The sequence below is a fragment of the Filobasidium floriforme genome (assembly GCF_021052385.1).
Source record: "Filobasidium floriforme strain CBS 6241 chromosome Unknown HD553scaffold_24, whole genome shotgun sequence".
Taxonomy (NCBI): domain Eukaryota; kingdom Fungi; phylum Basidiomycota; class Tremellomycetes; order Filobasidiales; family Filobasidiaceae; genus Filobasidium; species Filobasidium floriforme.
Window position 1 is genome coordinate 96,216 of NW_025763645.1, and position 20,948 is coordinate 117,163.

The 20,948-nt window shown below is 52.5% G+C and overlaps 4 protein-coding genes across 4 annotated transcripts; 2 read left to right on the forward strand and 2 right to left on the reverse strand.

The window, feature by feature from the left end:
• Positions 1-1,282: 1,282 nt before the first annotated feature.
• On the forward strand, positions 1,283-3,486 carry HD553DRAFT_277059 (amidase; the record flags this gene model as incomplete). The annotated part of the gene is made up of 9 exons (XM_046177985.1): positions 1,283-1,575; positions 1,640-1,754; positions 1,817-2,033; positions 2,103-2,169; positions 2,240-2,321; positions 2,391-2,757; positions 2,812-2,927; positions 2,983-3,221; positions 3,306-3,486. The coding sequence occupies 9 exons, from the start codon at positions 1,283-1,285 to the stop codon at positions 3,484-3,486; spliced, it is 1,677 nt and encodes a 558-aa protein (XP_046033457.1).
• A 1,325-nt stretch (positions 3,487-4,811) lies between these two features.
• On the reverse strand, positions 4,812-6,959 carry HD553DRAFT_326361 (uncharacterized protein; the record flags this gene model as incomplete). Its single annotated transcript, XM_046181700.1, has 7 exons — positions 4,812-5,151; positions 5,289-5,329; positions 5,503-6,055; positions 6,085-6,117; positions 6,179-6,255; positions 6,503-6,708; positions 6,737-6,959. 7 exons carry the CDS (start codon positions 6,957-6,959, stop codon positions 4,812-4,814), a joined length of 1,473 nt encoding a protein of 490 aa, XP_046033458.1.
• A 571-nt stretch (positions 6,960-7,530) lies between these two features.
• HD553DRAFT_345395 (uncharacterized protein) lies at positions 7,531-8,310 on the reverse strand (the record flags this gene model as incomplete). The annotated part of the gene is made up of 1 exon (XM_046183090.1): positions 7,531-8,310. One exon carries the CDS (start codon positions 8,308-8,310, stop codon positions 7,531-7,533), a length of 780 nt encoding a protein of 259 aa, XP_046033459.1.
• Positions 8,311-14,017: 5,707 nt separating this feature from the next.
• Positions 14,018-14,215, forward strand: HD553DRAFT_258775 (uncharacterized protein; the record flags this gene model as incomplete). Its single annotated transcript, XM_046177386.1, has 1 exon — positions 14,018-14,215. A coding segment is annotated over one exon (198 nt), but the record flags the coding sequence as incomplete, so codon positions are not given.
• Positions 14,216-20,948: the final 6,733 nt, after the last annotated feature.

Sequence of the window (20,948 nt, forward strand, 5' to 3'; positions counted from 1 at the left end):
CGGTGCCGCGCATCCGGGCCCCACACGATATGAACGCACAAGATTTAAGGGTACGAGAAGAGGTCAAAGACCGAACCGCAAAGGATTTGCACAGCTAAGCCTCGGTTTCAAAGGCTGGAGTGTATATGCTTAGAATACATGCTTCAGTAAATGAACATTCACGACTCGGGTGACAGCCCAGATATTTCACGAGTACAACAGGCATGTCATGCTATTCCGATCGCTGAACCGCTGACTGGACGACCGATCCGAATCTAGGTCTGGGAAGGCTCGGGACGGTATATGGGTGGAAATCCATTCCACGCCGCATTAACAGGCTTGACACCCATTTTTTGTCTACCGTCAGGTTGGGAAAGGGGTTTCATCTCCGCCGGGACGGAGCTGAGATCAAGGAATTCACTCATCGATCCCCATTCCAGAGGAGGTTGCCCTGACTTCATCTGACATTTGCCAGATCATCCAAAGAACGTAAATCGATGTCAGCATATGAAACTGTACGAAGCATCGAAACGGTTCATGCTACTTACTCCTAGGATCCCCCCTGACTTTGTCTGGATAGAGTGCAAGCTCGATCCACCATCTGTCTGATCGCTTCCCGTGTCATAAAGTGTTGATTCTGCCGCCTCGGCCGAACCACCGACAGAGAGCGTGCGATTGTCAATACTGGAGTGGGCATCCTCTTTGTCCATGTTGGTCTGAAAGTTGGTAAGATCTGTACGTGAACTTTTAAAAGTATGGAGCGAATGGTCTTGTTTGTCATGTCAGATCTGAACATCTCCGTATGGAAGTCTTTCTTTCGGGCCCATACATATGGTGGCTTGATCTGTCATCTGGAGTCTGGAGAAGCCACCTTCCGGTCGGATAGTCATCATCTGGCTACAAAGGAAGATGCATCACATCAGTCGTGACTGACGCTATTCTAGCTTCTTGATCAAAGCCAGGCCTTTAGCACCAAGCGCAAGATGAACTTTCGTCAGCTGGCGAATCAGACAACTATGGCGTGTCGGCTACAATCGATTCCAGCATGGATATCGCGTTGCAGCCGAATCTGCCTTTGTCCCTTACCATCTCGTGACCTGGTATGGCATTATCTTTGTTAGAACTACATCCCTTTGTTCTGCTTCTCGAGCCTTTGTCGACCGCAGTAGCTGCCTTTATACCTTTAGCGAGCACAAAAGCGACTACATATCCGCACACTTCATTATGAGGATTGTCCCAGCAGCTCCTTGGTGATTCAAGTTTCCAATCATTCCATACATCTGTATCAATCTGACAAGACACAATGGCGCCCGCTTGGCAAGACGTTGCGGACGACAAGCGCCGCCAGCGATATTCGACCTATCCCGCCGAATGGTTACTTTCGCAGGAATACCTCGACGCCTTGCCCGAGGATCACAATGCCGTCAAAAGTATGTCCGATTTGGATATGTGGACCAGCCTTGAACTAGAGTACTTCAAGGCGGACGGAACAGCTTTGGTCGAGCGGATTGCACGACGGGACGAAGGATACACGGCGATGGAGGTGACCAAGGCGTATTGCAGACGAGCTTGTATAGCTGATCAACTGCTGAACTGGTAAACTCGGGTGGTGATCATCCTTACGAGATCTTCTGTCGCTTACCATATGCATTCGTGATAGCATCTCCGAACCGCTTTTCGAAAGAGCCATGACTCGCGCCAAGGTTCTGGACGACTATATGGAAAAGCATGGCAAGCCCATTGGACCGCTGCACGGCTTGCCGATGTCATTCAAGGTGAGGTCGCCACTTTATGCCATATGAGACTGTCACCATTAAGATGATGTTTCGCTGCAAAGGATCAATTCAACATTGAAGGCATCGTCACCTCGCTGGCATACGTTGGACGGGCTGGGCGCGTGGCCGAATACACCTCCCCGATCGTTACGATTCTCGAGAACGCCGGAGCCATCATCGTTGCCAAGACAACGGTTCCGGTATCGATGATGATATGGGAGACAAAAAGCAACCTATTTGGGACCACAAAAAACCCGCACAATCGTTCTCTGACACCAAGTGAGGTCGCCTGAGATGCAAGAGAGATTGCATCGCGCGCGCTTAAGGCGGAAAACACTTGGGCTATAGGTGGTTCGTCTGGAGGAGAAGGCGCCATAGTCGCTTTCGGTGGGAGTGCCGTAGGATTAGGGTCCGAGTGAATGTTTTGCGGAAGTCTGCTCTTGAGAACAAGACTAATACTGAGCCTTTAATTGTCGTGCGAATAGCATCGGCGGCAGTATCCGCACTCCAGCTTTTTGCTGCGGTCTATACGGATTGAGGCCTTCACATGGAAGGACGCCCGATTTGGTGTGTACTGCTTGCGCACTCGTACTTAACAGTGTGTCGTAGATTGACAAGCACTCACGACCTCTACAGGATGTCGAGACTACTCTGCCCGGACTGGAGGCGATACGCTCGACCATTGGACCACTGGCGCGTTCCGCCCGCGATCTAGATCTCGTCTTCCGCACGATCATCGACGCTTCACCTTGGAAACACGATCCCGTTTGCTTACCGATTGCATACAAGCCAGCTGTCTTGCCGAGTAAGATGAGCTTTGCCTGGTCCATGGGCGACTCTGTCCTTTCACCTTCCCCTCCTGTTGCTCGCGCCATGAATCGCGTTCGACGGGCATTAGAGAATCTCGGTCACGAAGTCGTCGAGTGGACTTATCCCGAGCCTCGCGAGCTGGAAACGCTATTCGATGAGCTTGTTCATATCGCTGGGGACCGAGGAGCAGGAGGTTGGTCGGCACTACCCCTATTGAGCTTATCGCTGCTGACATCACCGTATACAGTCGCAGAGGAACTCGCAAGAGGAAATGAACCATGGATCGAATCGATCCGCGAGGTGGTGTGCCCCGATGCAGCATTACCCAGGACATCTTCCTGGTACGCGTTAATGGTTCGGCAGGTGCATGAAGGACTAATGTTCATTTTATGCTGCCTCCTACAATAGGCCAATGCAGTATCGGCGTCAACAGTACCAGATCCGTTACTTCCGGCAGTGGCAAAAGTCTTCCGAGATCACCGCAACGGGACGACCTTTCGACGCATTGATCCAGCCCATCCTGACCGAACCAGCCTGGAAGTTCGGTAATGACTTCCCATACTCATACACAGTACTTGCCTCAATTCTTGATCTCAGCTCCGCGGCGTTTCCAGTGCCCCTCGTTGAAGGGCAAGATGAGCTGCCTGGTTGGGAACCGTCCGGTAGCGACGAGAATCTATGTCAGCAGCTCAAGCAGTATGGTGAGTCCATTAGAATGGCAAGATACCAGTGGAATTCTAGACTGATGAGCCAAATCGATGGGATTCTAGTGTTCAACCATGGTCTCAAGCGCAAGAACGATATTCCGGTTGGCCTACAGATTATCGCGGGAAGGCTGGAGGACGAGAAGGTACTGGCGATGACCAGCTTCATCCAAGCCGCGCTCGAGAGTCTGTCGGCTGCTGAGATCAAGGATACGTAGCCTGTAGCTGTGCCGATGTGAGAATATTATTTTTGACCCGGTAGCCACCACTCTTGAGCGAAAATATTCTCAGCCGGCCTGAGTGAAGCGTATTGGTCCCGTGGCAAAAAGGGCTATCACATCAAGCCAGATCCAGTATAATACTCTGGTCTCGGGTCTCGATGATTGCTGGACTAAACCTGGCGTTTTGATCAAAAAGAAAGCTTGTTCAGTTGCCTCAATGCTCTGTACTAAGCAGATAGCATTTGTGAGGCTCCCGCTGTTCATGACACTCAGACCACGGGGACGTATTTGCAAATGTGGTGGGTTTCTAGCTCAGAGCAGGCATCTTCCGACATATCTCCTAATTCACGAAGTCTCTTGAAAGTAGGATTTGCTGGAATCATTCCTGTCGTTTCGAACAAGATGTATGCAATGTATCATTCTGCTCACCAGGATAGGACTGACCACTTGATACTGTATGGGCCTACTCGAGATCCATGACGCCCTTGACAAGGCTTTGAGCGTACTAGTACAGTTACAGATCAATATGAACTTTCGTGTTATGACTGCTTGACAACACAAAGGAAAACCTCGGGGTCTCGATACAAAAGCAGGCGTGATCATTGGGGGTCGGGTAGAGAAGCTTTTTCCTTGTCTGCCTTGGACTTCTTCCCAGTCGATTCTTCTCGCTGCTTGGTGTCTAGGTGTAGTGAAACAGATGAGTGTTGCGACCTGGTTAACTTCGTCTCCTCCTGTATCTCTTGGCCATCACTGACTTCCACAGTCGAAGGAGTATAGGACCACGACATGTTGTCGTCGCGAGTATCCACGTAGCTGATCAGGCTAGCTTCTTTCGACGGATCGATGGAATTGTCTTCTGCTCGGGAACGCATCTTTATTGTACCTTCAAGTGTGATGCGATATGGCAAGGATGATTCGGGAAAGGATTGATTAGTTGAGCATATCCCTACTAGACGGCTATAACGTAGCACGACTGGCCAATCCTAAATAGAATTGTCTTCGCCTGTCGTCCCAGGCGGAACCGTGCTTCTTCATGATTCTCCATTAAATACTGAAAGGAGCGCATATCGTGATTGTCGAGAATGTTCAGACGCGATCAGCTGATCAGCTGACATGTCCAAGACTTATCAGATGTGTGTAGACGTCTCATCTGGATGCATGTAGTAAGGAAATATCACAAGGTCAATGAAATGACCATAAAGATACAAAATGAGATATCATATATCCCCCCTCTACACTGATGGTCCAGTACCGCTTCATGCCCTCGGCCTGCCATTCATGCTATGTCTTCCTTGCTTGATGACATCTGGGAAAGTATCAGATCATTTCGCCTGACCCCCAACATTCCCCTCGGTAGGCTTGTCACCACCGTCTCTTGGCTGATCTACCTGAGTACCTTGAGGGGGATCTTTCGGTTTGGTGGCAGGTGCTTGACGACCAGTACCTTTGTACTGACTGCCTCTGGCTGGGGCGATATCATTCGAATCATTGGCGTTATAGCTCTGCTGTCCACGAGTCGACAGGTATTCCCTGGGCAAAGAACTCGCGGCATTAAAACTTGCAGACGGAGCCGAGGAGGTCGCGATGGTAGTGTAAGTATCGCCACGACTCCTGCTGTCATCATCGTCTTCTCGACAGGAGTAGGTTTGTGAGAGCATGAGGCTGGATGAGATGTGTAACGTGTGGTGTATTTATGGAAGTTGACGATAGAGAGCATGGTACATAAGCGTATTCACGTTGTACGAGCTAGGGTGATGTTTTATATGATCGCATAAGACTACAAGACTACAGCATCTTACGCTTCCCAGCCTTCCCAGAGTAGCCCTCTGAGGAAGGGCATCTATTCCACTACACGAAGCAGGAACGTGAGCCAGCAGGAGATAAGCGGTTTGAAGTCATACAACGAAGTTCTGTCTGAATAGGCAGAAGCGCTCGCGTCGAAACTCCAAGTTCCAGATAAGCTTCACTGTCGTGCGCGCAGAAGCACAATGCCGACGCTTGGTTCTTTCTTACGGAGCGATGCCGACCACAACCCATAGGCAACTTCTTCCACGCTATTGTGTGTACATCCTTTCGAGTCTTCTTGTGATCTTCGAGGTCTGAATCACTGCGATCGCAAGCCCCTCTGACGTCGACCGCAACATTCACTCGCAAATGCGCATCCTCCTGCTGACTGGGGCAGAAAACCAAGAAGCTTGCACCAAGGTACACAAAGGAGACCTGTTCGATAAAGATGGCACCAGGAACTTCCACCCAACCCTCCTTCTCGAACAGTTCGAAAGAGACGAGAAGGATAGCATAGCCCCGCGGCTTCGCCTTGTTTCGAATGTGAGGCGCGTAAACTGCGGAAGCAAAGTCATAGACATCGATGAAACATGAGACGGAAGAACGAGAATCGGGGTAGGTCAATCGTGCTTGCCAGCTAACGTCAATACCGTTGGCGCCCTTGAGCCTTGGAATACCTTGCTCAAATCCGTCCAATCGGCATGAGGCAGAACGGGCGTGAAGCCATGATGTACGAGTACAGGAGCCGAAGCACCGAAGGGCACATGGCAGCCGCAAGAATCTGTGTCATTAGAGGATGTAACCTCTTACATCTGAAGACCGTCTGCGATCAGATTCATGCAGCTATACACTTCATAGAGCGATCATCTTGCTATCATATGAATGCGCAATCAGAACGCCTCACTGTCGCGCTCGAAGAATTAGGTAACAAGCGGGCAAATTGCCCTCGGCCTGAATGATCGGGAACGAGATCTTCTGATGCTTTCCACCACGCGATCATAAAATGACGCGATTCACCTTTATTAAGCGGCGGGAGGAGAGCATAAGTCGAACCGCAGAATGTCGCTTATACACAGGCATCATTCCGTCGAAAGGACGAAAAAAGCATATAAACAAGTTCCAGCTATCGAAGCTAGCCGAGCGTGTACAACAATAGATCGTTCACAAGGGTAGTGTACAGAATCAAAGGTTCGTCCTACACACACGCGCGAATCATCCATTCACTTACAATGACAGACCGGGAAATCAACATCAAGTGGAGTCGACCGATCAAGATTTCACAGGTGCTTCTTGACATTCCCTCCCTTCGAGCCGCCCTGTTGTGATCCGCCTCCTCCCTTACCGCCTCCTTGATTACCACCTTGACTGCCACCTCCTTGACCTCCGCCTCCTTGACCACCTCTTTTCCCACCACCTCCTTGACTGCCTCCTTTCCTACCACCGTCCAGGGGCTGCGTCTCACCCGGTGTCTTGGGCTTCATCACCCCAGCTCGAGGGAGCTCTTCCGTGCGGTATCTCTTCTTGCCGAGAGAGAGGCTGGAATACTGTTGATCCGCGGCTTCGTCGGCTGTCATCTGGCTCTGGATGGACAAGGCCTGAGAGAGTACGGTGCTAGTATCCCCATCGAAGACGGTGCTGCGGGACACGTTGTCGTCTTGGTCTGAACACGACAATTCGAATGACATGTTTGTAACAGTGATTGCGGTGAGACCGATTCCGTTGATACCTTAGCAGAATGATTCTAAAGTATCGCGTGGAGAATCTAGATATATATATGCTGTTCTGTGCTTGTGTCTCAACGCGATGTCTTGCATTCTCGGAGAATCTCAGATCGCAAACGTTTGATGTAGATCCCTCACCTCGTCCTCAAGCCTAGACTCGCTGTGCTGTTGGGAGGCCTTCTAGGACATGATCACCTGATTGCAAATCGCACAAGAACGTTCTGCATTGCGTCCTCCTTTGAATTTTTCATCGAGGTTCGCAGAAGTGAGACAGAACCGTAACGCTGAAGCGGTAGAATCCGGCCGTGCGATGCATGGTTAGCTTTCCAGTAACACATGATATCACTCGGGTGGTTTTTACATCGGCCTCAGCACATTCGAGGGGGTCGCAATCTATTGCCTGACAATCAGATATCGGTGGCCACGTTTTGCCCTCCAAAGGCCAAATATGTGCAATCGATTGACATAGCTATACAAGGACACACAATCTACTGTACAGAGAAATGACTTGGCATAGCAATGCATGAACGACTAGCTACTTCTTGCCAGATTCTGATGACGTGTTTAATTCGGTGGTTGTGTCATCGTAAAACTTCGTACCATCAGCTTCGGTCCCCTGCATACTCATGGAGGTCTCCGATGGGTTGCCTCTTTCGGACGTGGATTGTCTTTTTGACCACTCCGCTGAGAGAAGTCCAATCGCCGTCTCGATGTCCCAGTTGGACATTCCGGAAACACCATCCACATCGAAAGAGTACGTCGAACCAGAATCATGTGGGATTTCAAACGTCTTTTCAAACTTCTCCCAAGTATACGATCTGAGCGTCTTCAGGGCCTTTGCAAGATCTTCAAGGTCCTCTTCTGGACATACCCAGCCCTGCTCTTGGAAAAGTGGTTGTTTGGCGATATAATGCACATCCAAACAGAAGTCGAGGAGTGCCGAGTTGCGACCCCAAACCAAATCTTTGGCAGAATCGAATATCTCACAGTAGGGTTGCGTCAGAGTCTGACTGTTCTCCAGTTTTGTAGCCACTTGGCTCGCGAAGTAGCAGAAAGCTCTAGCGAGCCAAACCTGGACAACATGATACCGGAACTCGTCCGCTCCCACGGTCTCGATGTTGCTGGGGCCCAGTTGTTTCTTGATTGTTTCCAGAGCCGTCTTCAAACCAAGAGCCCGATTGTCGAGCATCTTGGGATCTCTGCGTTTTTCATTGTCCAGAAACTCCCATACTTCAGCTGGATCGAGAGCCGAACAATCTAGGTTTTCTGAGAAGAACCGGATGGCAGCATGCTTGATATCTGCCGAGGTGATCATGATGACAATCTTTCGATGAGAAGGTGATGAGGTTCGTATGAGAAGGGTTTCTGTTGGATTGGTTGATGTGGAGAGACGGATTGGCATTCTGGCTTGGTGTCTTGTTCTGCCCCCCTCGGTATATATACCTTCTCCGCCAGGTGGTCCCCTTTTATACTTGACCCCGCATTATCTCTGACAAAGGTTTACCTGTGCCGTGCTGTGCTGTTGCCAGGCGCCCCCTGTATAAGGCGTCTTCCGGCCCTTGAAAGATGTTGTCCTTTGTAACTCCCCCCTTCTCCTTTCTTGACTGAATTAGGGGCAACATTGTCAAAATCCGTTATCTCTCACGCATCCATTGTTCTCAGAACAATGGGCCGCATGGGTCAATAAAGCACATCCGTTTTTTACACCCACCTTTGTTATTTTGTTTGCAATCCACAATCACAATCATAATTCACAACCACAACAAACAAGCCGCTTTGTAGCATACGTTACTCAAAGACGATGATCCGTTCCACTCCGCCGCTCAAAAGTAGGTCTGCAGTCAGACGCAACATGAGACCAGCCAAATCGTAAACAAGTATTCCGTCCCGACCCCAAGCAACGTCCAAAGCATCCGTAACGCAACACCCGTGGGCTTTAATCACGCCTGGTCGCTTGCCACCATCTGAACATCAGGCGAGATACAGCTAGGCGCAGGCGCGCTTGCTTTAATTTGCGATGATATCTGCGCCGGCAATAACACCCAATCCAGTCGTGGTGAGAGGTACGAGCCGTCTGTGTTTTTAGTTGCCGTGTAGATATGGGCAGGATAATCGAGCGGGAGACCATGTTCAAGGCCGAGCATTTCGGTCTCAAGAGGCGAGTCAGCCTTGCGGCTGGCAGGCTTGTGCATTGAGGTGTGGGCGGGTGTATAAAGGTCGTACGGATCCGGTCGGGACAATGGAACGGGAAACTACGAGAGTCCTGCTCGATACCCCTCGAACGGGTCGAGACTACGTCCGACTTGTCATAAGTCGTGTAGACCAAAAGACCAAACCCGGATTAGCATATGATCGTCGGTCAATCCAGCAACGTCTAGAACAACGATGGCGACCGTACGGCGATCGTGCTCGCATTCGTCGATACGATCCCAAACTTCGCCCTGCCTACCTCGCTCAAAAGGCTCAATACGCGAGAGCTTATCAAAGCAGGAGCGCCCACGCACGAGCATACGCAAGGGCCGACGGCCAACAATACAGGTAGGTTCAGGTATCAACATACGGAACGCGATCGTTTTGCTAACAAGATGCTCTTGCGCACCTACCTTAGGCAGCGGCCCGACAGAATCATTGCGGAAAGGGAGAGGTCTCGCCGCAGATATGCGCACAAGGCGCATACGAGTACCTCCAGGTTGCGTGCCAAAGAGGCAGCGAGAGCTAGAGGGGACGCTCTAAAGTACTACTGGAAGAACAAGGACAAAGTTCTACCTGAATCTGCAGGTAGGTCCTCTCATCCCCATGCCTGGAAGTTCATCTCACACAACCTGTTTGGTGTCGACCATGCAGGTGGGCCCGGATTGCAATTCGGGAGATGACAAAAAAGGTGTGGTGATCATGTGACCCCTTGGAGATGTGCAAGATGGATACCTGACGGTCAGCGCCCACAAACACCTCCTACAAGCTGGCGTACGGGCCGAGGGATATCATCATATCTCCACCGGACATCGTTCGCCATGGCGTGTCCGACTTTGGTAAAGCGGTGTAAGTAAAATAGCCTGGAAGAATACGAGCCATATTGACGGCGGAACAACAGTACGAATCCGATGATTGAAGCTTGAGCGCAAAGTGGAGAAGGCGACGGCGACAATGCCCCTATTCAATCTTTTCCTTCCTTGCGAACCTAGACGCCCTCTTCCCATAGAGTAGATAGCCTCGATCCTCTCCAACACTGACTAGGCACCGGCGTACCTCCTCCTGTTGGGACCGTATTCCCTGGTATCCTGATTGGCCGGAACGGGATTATCGTTGGGCTTGAGAGTGGGCCAAACCCCACAACAAACGTGGCGACGACCGCGATGGTCCCGCTTCTCAACCCTCGAGCTCGTCCTGCCCTCCTAGATTCGAGACCGGCGTCACGCACCGACATCGATACAGTACGCCCTGGCCAGCCCGGGCCTTCCAAGTCGAGCCGACTCGACATCGACTTCAGCTTTACCGAGTCTCAGACCATATTGTACCACGCCCAACAGAACCACAATAAACCTGTCGTCATTTTAATCCCCCTTCTGGACGTCCTCATCAGCAAGATAACCCCACCTCACCGGTTACCGAGAGCACCAACATCCCGACGCTATTTGCATGTCCAGGTTGGACCTGATACATGTACATACCCAGCCTGGAATTTTCAAAATGGTCCTCTTGCATTGCAATGGCTGGACCTCTGAGTTAAAGAGGGGCTCAGGGTTCCAGTTCAGATGTTGACGTGGCTCGACAGCACCTGAGAGGATTGACCTTTTTAGATGACAAGCTGGTAGTTGTACATGCACGTGTATTTGTATCTATTTCTGCTCTTCCTACAATATCGTTTGTATGGCGTTCTCTTCCTTATAGTATCGTCTCATTGGAATACAGTATGACCCGTCCCCTCATCCGATCCTTCAATTCGTCCGCCTATCAAACCTCGTCCCTGACTGACCTTCCTGGAAATTGAACCTCTGCCTGGACCAGATCGGAGCCCAGGATCGAGACGGAGGTGAATTCTTTATCGGAAGAAAGACTCTCGCCGATCAAGTCCCCACCAGGTGCAACGATAGCGATCAAGGCACCGTGACCCTGCTCCATCTTGGGTTTTTGTTGCATCGACAAGGACAAGATCTTGGCGTGCTCGACCATCTGGAATAAGATCTCATCCTTGTTAAAACCCTCGTTCCTTCCTTCCTTTCTTCCTCCCTTCCTTCCTTCCTTTCACGCGGCACACTGCAACAGACTCAGACTCAAGCTTCACAATCAAAGTCTCCTTACACTACACTACGAGTACTAGTACACTACACTGTCAAACGAGCCAGTTTGATTCAAGACAACTTGGTCCCCCACCATCACCACCACCACCTCCACCTCCACTGAGGCCTAATTAAGAGGGAGATCTAGAGGACAAGATTAGGTAAGTTGGCTCTTACTTATAGTTGCCTTGCCTGGACAGTTATAGTTGTTTTAAACCCCAGTCCAGTAGTTCCCTTATATGGCATGGTATGCCGCTATTGTACTTGCGGTGTAATCACCTGGATCTTTTTAGACCGGTCGGCAAATGGACCTCCTACAGTACAGTAACCCCCTGTTGGATCGGGTGTCGGGTGTTTGAACCTCCATACTGTACCCTCTTGATTTTGCATGATAATGTACATAATGTGACGGCGACTGGCTACTGTAGTTCCCTCTCAAAGCTCGACATTGTGTTGTAGCGGTCACGTGACGCGTCGGACGCGCCGTACGCGACTCCCCTATGCGACTCCCGCCGGGGGTACTTTTCGGTGTTGTTATTTGGATGTAGAACTAGTACCTCTGTAATAGCTCTACATCTGTTATTACATTTAGATGTCTACCCGTACCTTGCCTCATTCCTGCATCCCGTCAGCCTGTCCAGGGGGACCCCCGTCGGGGGTCGCTCCCGGGCCTTACACGTTGTCTCTGATACTTTTAGCTCCCGGGACTGAGACCTCTTAATGTAGCGGTCATCATGATTGGTCTTCTATCCTTCCCTCAAACTTTCCTTCGAAACCTTGACGTTGATCCTTGACATTAGTGTTGGCGGGTCGTGAACGCTGAACGCCTGAACGCGCGAAAACGAACGGCCGAAAAACGGCCCGTTTTGCTTCCGCCGTTCAAACGTGAACGGCGTTTTGCTTCCGTCGTTCAGATTTCCCGTTCACGATTTCTCGCTCACAATTTCCCCGTTCAAACGTGAACGAACGGGCAGAACGTCGACCAGACTCCAGCACACTGCTACAAGAGTGACCAACACCCGTCAGATACGTATAACATCATCACGTACGTTCACAGAGACGTACGTTGATCCAACGTTCAGAACGGTTGCAGAAAAACGTCAACTGCTAATAAGAACACGTGAGAAACGTCCACGTCGAGACTTTGCTTCCGCGCCGAGAAGCCTAATCGACTCCAACAAACGGTAAACGAGTAAGTAACCTACTACACCTTCTTTAGACGTTCTAGTAATCACCTGTTCATCAAACATAGACATCAAAAGCACCATGAACGCATAAACGACGTTCTCCCTGTGGCCGTTACGCCCGTTCGCCTCAAGATCCGAATTCCCGCCGGTACAGAACGTTCGATGACTGGAAACGCGGTCGCGTCTTCAAGCGGTCAAACGGCCCCCCCTGGGTCCTCGCCACGTGAGGGACCGACACGGAACAGTGTCGACGGAACGCCCTCGAGTTCGACGAGGAAGAGGAAAGCGGCAGCGGCCGATTATATAGAGGACGACGACGACGAGGAGGAGCAGGCAGACGAGCTCGAGGAGGACATGTTTCTCGCGAGTACGTTTCAACGTTCAAACGTTCTCAATCGTGTAACGGGCCAAGCTAAACAACATCCTCATGAACGAGTAGGCACCCCATCTAAGAAGAGTAAGGGGGGTAAGGGTAAGGCTACGGTCTTACAAAAAAATAAAAAAGTTAAGAAGAAGGCGAGTGAGAGTGAACGTAAGTTGAACCGTTCAGCGTTCAAACGTTCAGGTGTCGTTCTCTTTGCTAACCGTTCTGAACCTCTGCTCAGCCTCCACCCCTTCCGTAAAGGTTCCCCCGTTCCTCGACCAAATGGATTCGCTCGAGAAGCATGAACAGCATCTCGAGCTGTGGTGTCAACGGTGGTACGATCACGGTGCCGCCAGCCTTTATAATAGGGAGTACCACCGCCCACAACCGGCTACGAGGAAGGAGGTGGAGGAGGACGGTAAGGATGAGGCCGTGTTTTGGTGGTGTTGGACCTGCCGGTGAGTAAACGTTCTAACAGTTTGAACGTTGAACGTTCTTCACATGTCTGAACGTCTGAACTCGTTTTAGCCATTGCAACACGTTCAAACGTTTGAAGGTCGCGAAGGACGCCGGTTCCGGTACCGGCCTGAACACCCACCCCGGGAAATGTGCCAGCAACCCGGCCAACAACAAGAACGGTCTGCACCAGGCCACCCTCACGTCGGCGACTGAGCTGGGTCCGGAGGTTCGAGCCACGGCGACTCGACACGCCATTGCCGTTTGGATCGCCTGGAACAACCATCCGTTCAGCGTGGTCGAACAAGATGGGGTGAGTTCTTTTTTTTTCCCGTTCAAACATTTCACGCGTACTGAACGTTCGAACGGCTTGCACACGTTTAGTTTAAGGACATGTTCACCCGATCCTTCCCGGCCATGGCCAAGGTCCTTCCCTCGCGCCGTTTAGTAGCGCAAGACGTCGACAGCGTTTGCACGGTGAACGCTGCGAGGATCAAGACCGCCTTCCAGTGTTACGAAGGCGTCTTTCACATCGCTACCGACGGTTGGACCGATCGTCGAGGGGGCAAGTTCATTGGGGTTTACGCCCATTGGACTGCTACGTACGATGGCAACGTGGTCGTGCCGAGGTCGTGTTTGATCGACTTCATCCCGTTAGTCCGTTTCACACGTTTCAACTGGTACACAATACTGATCCGTTCAAACGTTTGAACGTCTAAACGTTTCGATAGGGCAAACGGGAAACATACCAGGGCCTACCTCGCCAAACTCCTCGCGAAGACTCTTTGCGATTGGGAGATCGAAGACCGTGTTCTGTCGATCATCTGCGACAATGCGTCGAACAACGACAGCATGATGCAGACGTTGGGGCAGATAGGCTTCAAACGGTTGAACGTGGGGGGCCGGGTGAGATGTTTCGCCCATGTGCTGAACTTGGTCGTTGGGGTGAGCCGTTCGAACGTTTCGCCCGTTTGAACGTCAAACGTGAGCTAACACCCCTTGACGTTTGAACTTCTCAGACCATTATCGAAGGTGCGACCGGTCTCAGATGGTCGAGCGACGACGACGAAGTCGCCCACGTCTTCCTACCTGGGGACGACGCCAACATCGAGTACGTCGAGGAGCCCGAGGACGAAGACTTCGTAGTCGATCAGCCGATCCTCGACGACCTCGTTCTACCGCGGGTGCCGGAGACCCAGCAAACGCCGGCAAGCCAGCAAACGGTGCAGACCCGTTCAGCAGGGGCACCTACGGCAGTGGCTGGTGGCTCAGGGGGGGATACGGGTGCGGCTATGACAAGGGCGAGTCAAGTCGTGATGAAGGAGGCCTTGTGGAAGGTGAGTTCGTATTATAGGCATCCGCGGTACGCATGTCGTACACGCGCGGGATGTAGGTTTTCACCTCGTACGGAGGTCCGTTCGGAGACCCTCTCGGAGACCCTCTCGGAGACCTATTAGGAGATGTGTTCGAAGATGTCTAACTAGCACCTTGTAGTAGTTAGACATCCGTTATTACATTCATTACCCTACCCGTATCTTCTAGTCCCGTGTGTTACTATTCAGGTTTGCTGGCAAACCTTATAGAATAACGGATCACCCAAACACCCCGACTAGGAGACCCCGTATACGATGAATACGTTCACGCAGTGTTACGGACCGGATAGGGCTGTCCACCCCATCCCTGCGGATGCGATCCCGGTCTTGAGCGAAGACGGAAGCATGCAGATGATGGATGGACAAGGAAGGTTCATGTGGAGGAACCCAACTGGGGAGACGCTGGTGAACGACCAGTGCGTCTTTGCCCACCAGCAACCGGAGGTAGGTGCCACGGGGGTACCTACCGCTTCCACGCAGGCCGCACCGGCCAACAACATGGGGCAGACTCCCCCACAAATGCAGTCAACACCCCCAGCAGCTAACCCTGCTCCGGCCGCTGCGCCTCCTACCAGTCCGGACGTTTCCGCCCTGCTCTCCATGATGGCGAACATGCATAGCCAGATGATGGAGTTGGCGATGTCGAGGGACACTCGATCGGCGACGGCCACGGAGGAAGCGAGAGCGAAGCTGTTCAAGTTCGGTACGCCGGACAGGTTCGATGGCAGCAAGAAGGAGAAGGTTAGGGGATTCCTGGACCAATGCAACCGGGAGTTCCAAGTCAAGCCGGGGTTGTACACCGACCTTTACAAGATTATGTACGCGGAGTCGTACATGGATGGGCAGGCCCAGGCATGGGCAAGGGAGTACTCGTCGGGGCGAACTCAGGTCACCTGGCGGGAGTTCGAGGCGTTGCTTGTGGAGATGTACGGAGGGGGAAGGAACATCCTTGCTACGGAGAAGGAGTACTACTCTCTGAAGCAGGGCAACAAGAGCTTGAGTACGTACATCACCGAGTTCAACGACCTCGCCGCCCTCCTCCCAAACCTCAACGAGTACGGCAAACGGTCGTTCTTCCGCGCCAACCTGAACCAGGCCTTTCAGGACGCTATTATCCCTATGCCCAACCAGGAGCATATGACGCTGGCGGAGTTCCAGATGGAATGTCGTCGGTATGAAGACCAAGCGGAAGCCCGTAGGCACACGTCTTCGGGTAACCGTGCCCACACGAGCGGGAATCGTTACGCAGGTAACCACGTCGCTCCCCGAAACCCTGTTGTGGTTAACACCACTGTTGTCCCTCCTGCGGTGGCCGCCACGTCGGGTGCTACGCCCATGGAGGTGGACGCTGCGAGGATGCCCGGCGGGAAACCCTGCTACAACTGCTGGCAGCCCGGCCACAGGAGTGCCCAGTGCAGCAACGCCAAGAGGTCTCCACCTGCTTGGTGGCAGGCTCGGCAACAGGCTGGTCGAATGCAGGTGGCTGCGACGTACATGCAACCTCCCGCCCAGAACCACCAGGCGTATTGGGACGAGGAGTTCGCTAAGCAGAACGGGGACGAGCCGTTGCTATGGACTCCGGGTGCTTAGGGTTTTCGTGATTGTCATTACTCATTGTTGTACCTTCGTCGGCAGGTCCGACGAAGATGTTTATCACCATTCCTTTTTTACGAACTGAACGAGCCAACGACAAACAAGTTTGTCTTACGAAAACAATGAAGTACCACGACTCGTTCGGAGACTCGCTCGGGGACACATCCGGAGACTCGTTCGGAGACTTTGCTGGAGAAGCGAATTGCAAGAGAAAATAGCATAAAATAAAAAAAAAAGGGAGCCGACCCCAGAACGGCGACCAAAACGAGATATTACAAGTCAAAACCGAATCAGTTTCCACCGCCGTTCCCACCGCCGTTCCCGCCGCCGTTCCCGCCGCCGTTTCCGCCGCCGTTCCCACCAGATCCGGTCGGAAGAGGTCGAACGGGAGGAGGATCGTTGACGGGGCGAACGGGAGGAGCGGGGCGAGCGGGAGGAGGGGGGTTGGCGGCGGCCTCGAGCTCCAAGATCCTCTTCCTCGCGGCCTCGAGGGCCTCTTGGGCGGCGACGGCGTCGAGACGCCTCTGCTCCGCGTCGAGCCTCTTCTTTTCGGCCTCTTCCTCGGCCACTTTCTTCTTGTTGGCCTACGAAACCCGAGTCAGCGTGCGAAAGAGAACACGAAGGAGATTACTTACGATGGTGACCTCGTCGTCCGAGTCGAGATCCATCCCGTCGTCCTCCAGCTCCTCGGGCTCGGGGTAGGGCTCGTAGACACCCCCCTTCCACTCGTTCATCTCCTTGCGGGCGGCCTCGAAGGGACTGAAGTTCTCCGCCTGCGCACCGGCGATGACAACGGCGGCGATCTTCTTCCGGAGCGCACCACGCTCGGCCTCGACGGAGAAACCGCTGTGGCGGTTCAAGGAAGGAACGACCTATATACACAAAACGAACACACAGCAATGTATCAGAGAGAGAGTTAGTAGGAGACCGTTTGAAGAGAAAGGTACTGACGATTTGCTCGAAGAGCCTACTCGTCTCCCGGTAAAGATTGTCCCGGGTCCTGGCGCCCATCTTGTGGGTCTTCTGCACCTCCAATCCCGCGGAGATCCGGTGCTCGACGGGCTGGGCCCTGTCGAAGAGGACCTGGATCTTGTGGGAGATGGGGGTACACCCACCTTTCCCGCCGGAACAATACCAGCACGACTTCTGGAGGTTCCCACTCTGACCGGGACGGGGAACGACGTGGCGACAAAGCGCCATCCCTTGGAAGCGAACGTGGTCGAAGAAGACGGACTCGTAAGGATCCCAGGTGGTATAGTCGTCGGGGGTAACATCCTTGTGAGGGATGTCGTCGTAACAGTGTTGGCAGCACCACTGCCAGTTACCGGCGTAACGAGCCTGCGAGAGCAAGAAGGAGATTCAACCGGAGACCCCGACGGAGGTTGCGAAGGAGACCGTGGCGGGGATGCGAAGGAGGATCGAAAACACAACTCACCAACATCCCGTTGAACTCGTCCACCTTCCCTCCCTTCCAAGCCGCCTCGAACTGCTGCGGGAGCCAGCCTTTCAACTTGTCCTTCTTCTTTTGGATCGCGTACACCTCAGCGATCTCGGGCCCGGTCCAATTGTCGACACGGATGTATCCCCACTTTGCATCGTGCTCGATGCCGGTCGCGGGCTTTCTCCCTGCCTTCTTCGACGGAGACCCGGAATCGTCGTCCTTCGAAGACCGAGTCTTGCGCTTGGTCGGGGTTTCGGGAGGGGGAGGAGCAGGAGGAGGGGGAGTAGAAGGCATAGTTGACAATAGATGTGAACGGGTAAAAAATACGAAAGGTAGTAAGCTATAGGTTTGCTAGAGGTGAAAGGATACGTACGTCGAAAAACATCAAGTCGACAAACCCCCTCGGGGGTCTTATACCTTTCACATTTCGAGAACAAGACAAAAGAAACCTAGGTAGCAACTACTAGGACAAAGCAAGAAGTCGTTACGTCGAACACGACAAAGAGAATACAGCGATATCGGTTGGAAAGGACGTCGATACATACGACATCACCTTTGTTTACATCAACGAACAATACCGCGGACAGGACCATGTTGCGATGTCCGCGGGGGAGACAATAGGAAATCGATGCGCGACGCGTCATCGTCGTCGGCTGGACGTTTCAGACGGGTCGACGACACCGATAGACAATAGGTTCTTCATTGCAGCACCCACGGGTGCCGAGCAGTGTTTCAGAAAGAACCAGTGTACCTGGGCGTACAAATCGAAGGTTCTAGACGATCTCTTCGGGGACAATAGAGCGGAGACGTGAGGAGAGTCGCGAGGGTACAGACACTGGACGTTTTGAGGGGACAAAGGGCTTCAAGATGAAACGTCTAATCTAGCCTCGGACTACTCGACTACTTTGGGCAATCTGGAATCTCGCCCTAAGGGGGGGATCCTATTATAGGCATCCGCGGTACGCATGTCGTACACGCGCGGGATGTAGGTTTTCACCTCGTACGGAGGTCCGTTCGGAGACCCTCTCGGAGACCCTCTCGGAGACCTATTAGGAGATGTGTTCGAAGATGTCTAACTAGCACCTTGTAGTAGTTAGACATCCGTTATTACATTCATTACCCTACCCGTATCTTCTAGTCCCGTGTGTTACTATTCAGGTTTGCTGGCAAACCTTATAGTTCGAACGTTCAAACGTCACGGGCACGTTCTGACGTTTGAACGTATGAACGTGTTCTTCTTTTACAGGTCCGAACATTGGCGAAGCGGTTGAGATACCGTTCGTCTTACCGACAAGCCTGGGGAGAGTGTGTCAACGCTCTCGTCCGCGAGAACAAGATCAGGGCCGGGGCCCACACCATCCCCGTCGACATAGTGACCCGGTGGAGCTCGACGTTCGAGTGCGTCAAGGCGCGCATCGAGAACAAGATCGTCGTGTGAGTCCATGCCGTTTGAACGTTCCGGAACGTTCAAACTGATTGAACGTTCTTGAATCTTGATATGCTACAGCAAGAGGTTCTTTGCAGAACTCGACTCGAGACTGTTCAAGGATGAAGACGTCTTGCAGGACAACGAGTTCAGGGTGCTGAGGGAGCTGGAGCCGGTGTTGGCGGTCAGTACCCATCAACCGTTTAGACGTTCAAACGTTTGATGACACGTTTGACGTTCAAACGTCTGAACGTCCGAACACTCTTAACGGACAATAACTGATCACTCCGGTCTGTTTACTTAATGTTACACAGCTGATGAACGCCGCCACCAAGAGGTTCTCGAAGTCGACCGCCATCAAGATCGACAACACCTCGATCGCCGGCGTCATCCCGGTCATGGACGCCCTCACGTCCAAGTTCGATCAAGCCCGTTCGAACGCGAAGTCCCTGGCTGTATCGTACGGCATCAAGCGAGGTCAAGAACTGCTCGATAAGTACTACAGCAAGACGGACGAAAGCGTTCTGTATCGGATCGCCCTCCGTGAGTTCGGAACGTTCTAGGCCGTTCAAACGTTTCAACGTTCTAACACGTCAACTGTTTCAAAACGTTCAGTCCTTCACCCCGTTTACCGTGTCGCCTACATGGTCCGAATGAAGTGGGAGTCTGCGTGGATCGAGGAGGCGAAGAGGCTGGGTCGGGAGATGTGGGAGACGTTCTACCACGTCGAAGGCCTCGAAGAATCGGGGCAGGTCGGTGCTGGGATGGAGGTGAGTCTTCCCGTTCAGGCGTTGAACGGTGAACGAGCTGTTAACGTTCGAACGTTCTGGACGTTCAGGACGACGAAGAGCTCGACGCCTTGTTGGCTAAGGACTCGCAGGCGGATGTTGTGGAGGCCGACGCGTTCGACACCTACATCAACGCTCCCAAGGTCGACATCGCCAGTGCGCCGTTCCACGGGTCGTCGTTGTTGTGGTGGGTCCATCAGCCGCCGATGGATGGGTTGAGGCAGATGGCGCTGGATGTTCTTGGAACGCCAGGTAAGCCGTTTGAACGTCTCGGAACGTTTGAACGTCTACAAATCTAAACGTCTAAACGTCTTCCTTTGCAGCCACGTCGGTCGAGGTCGAACGGGCGTTCTCCAAGGCCGGCCTCATGATGTCGACTCGTCGTACTCGACTAGACCCCAACACCTCCCGTTCGCAGATGTTGGTGGGGGACTGGAAGAAGCACGACTTGCTGTCGGAGAAGAGGTGGGTCGAGGCCGTTCAGAAGCAGAACGCGAAGGCCCGTGAACGTTCGGTCGGGCAAACGTTCCCGAAGCCGGTCAAAACGGCCAAGCCTCCTGCCGAAGTGATCGAGATCGAAGACGAGACGGAGGTGATCGACCTCGAGAACAAGAACAGCGACGGTATCGACATGGACATTGACGTTTAATAGATGTGTTTATAATGATCGAGGTGATTTATAATGAACGTTTTGTACTCTGTAACGGCTCGAAATTATGCAAAGTGTTCACGAGCTCATTGAACGTTTGAACGTTCAAGCGTTCAAATGTTCTGGCCGTTCAAAACGTTCGACGCTGGGCTAAACGGCTCTGGAAAGGGGTGAACGGCGTTCAGCAAAACGGCGTTCACGTTCACGTTCACGTTCTGGGGATTGCGTGGTAAAAAACGGCGTTCAGGGCCAAGGTGTTCACGTTTTGAACGGCCTGCCAACACTACTTGACATTGTCTCATCTCACAGCCGTCGTCTTGACTCTTGACTTTTGCTGCAGCACCAATCCAGCACTGTGCGTCACGTGACATCTATAACAATGACACAACCAGCCTCGTG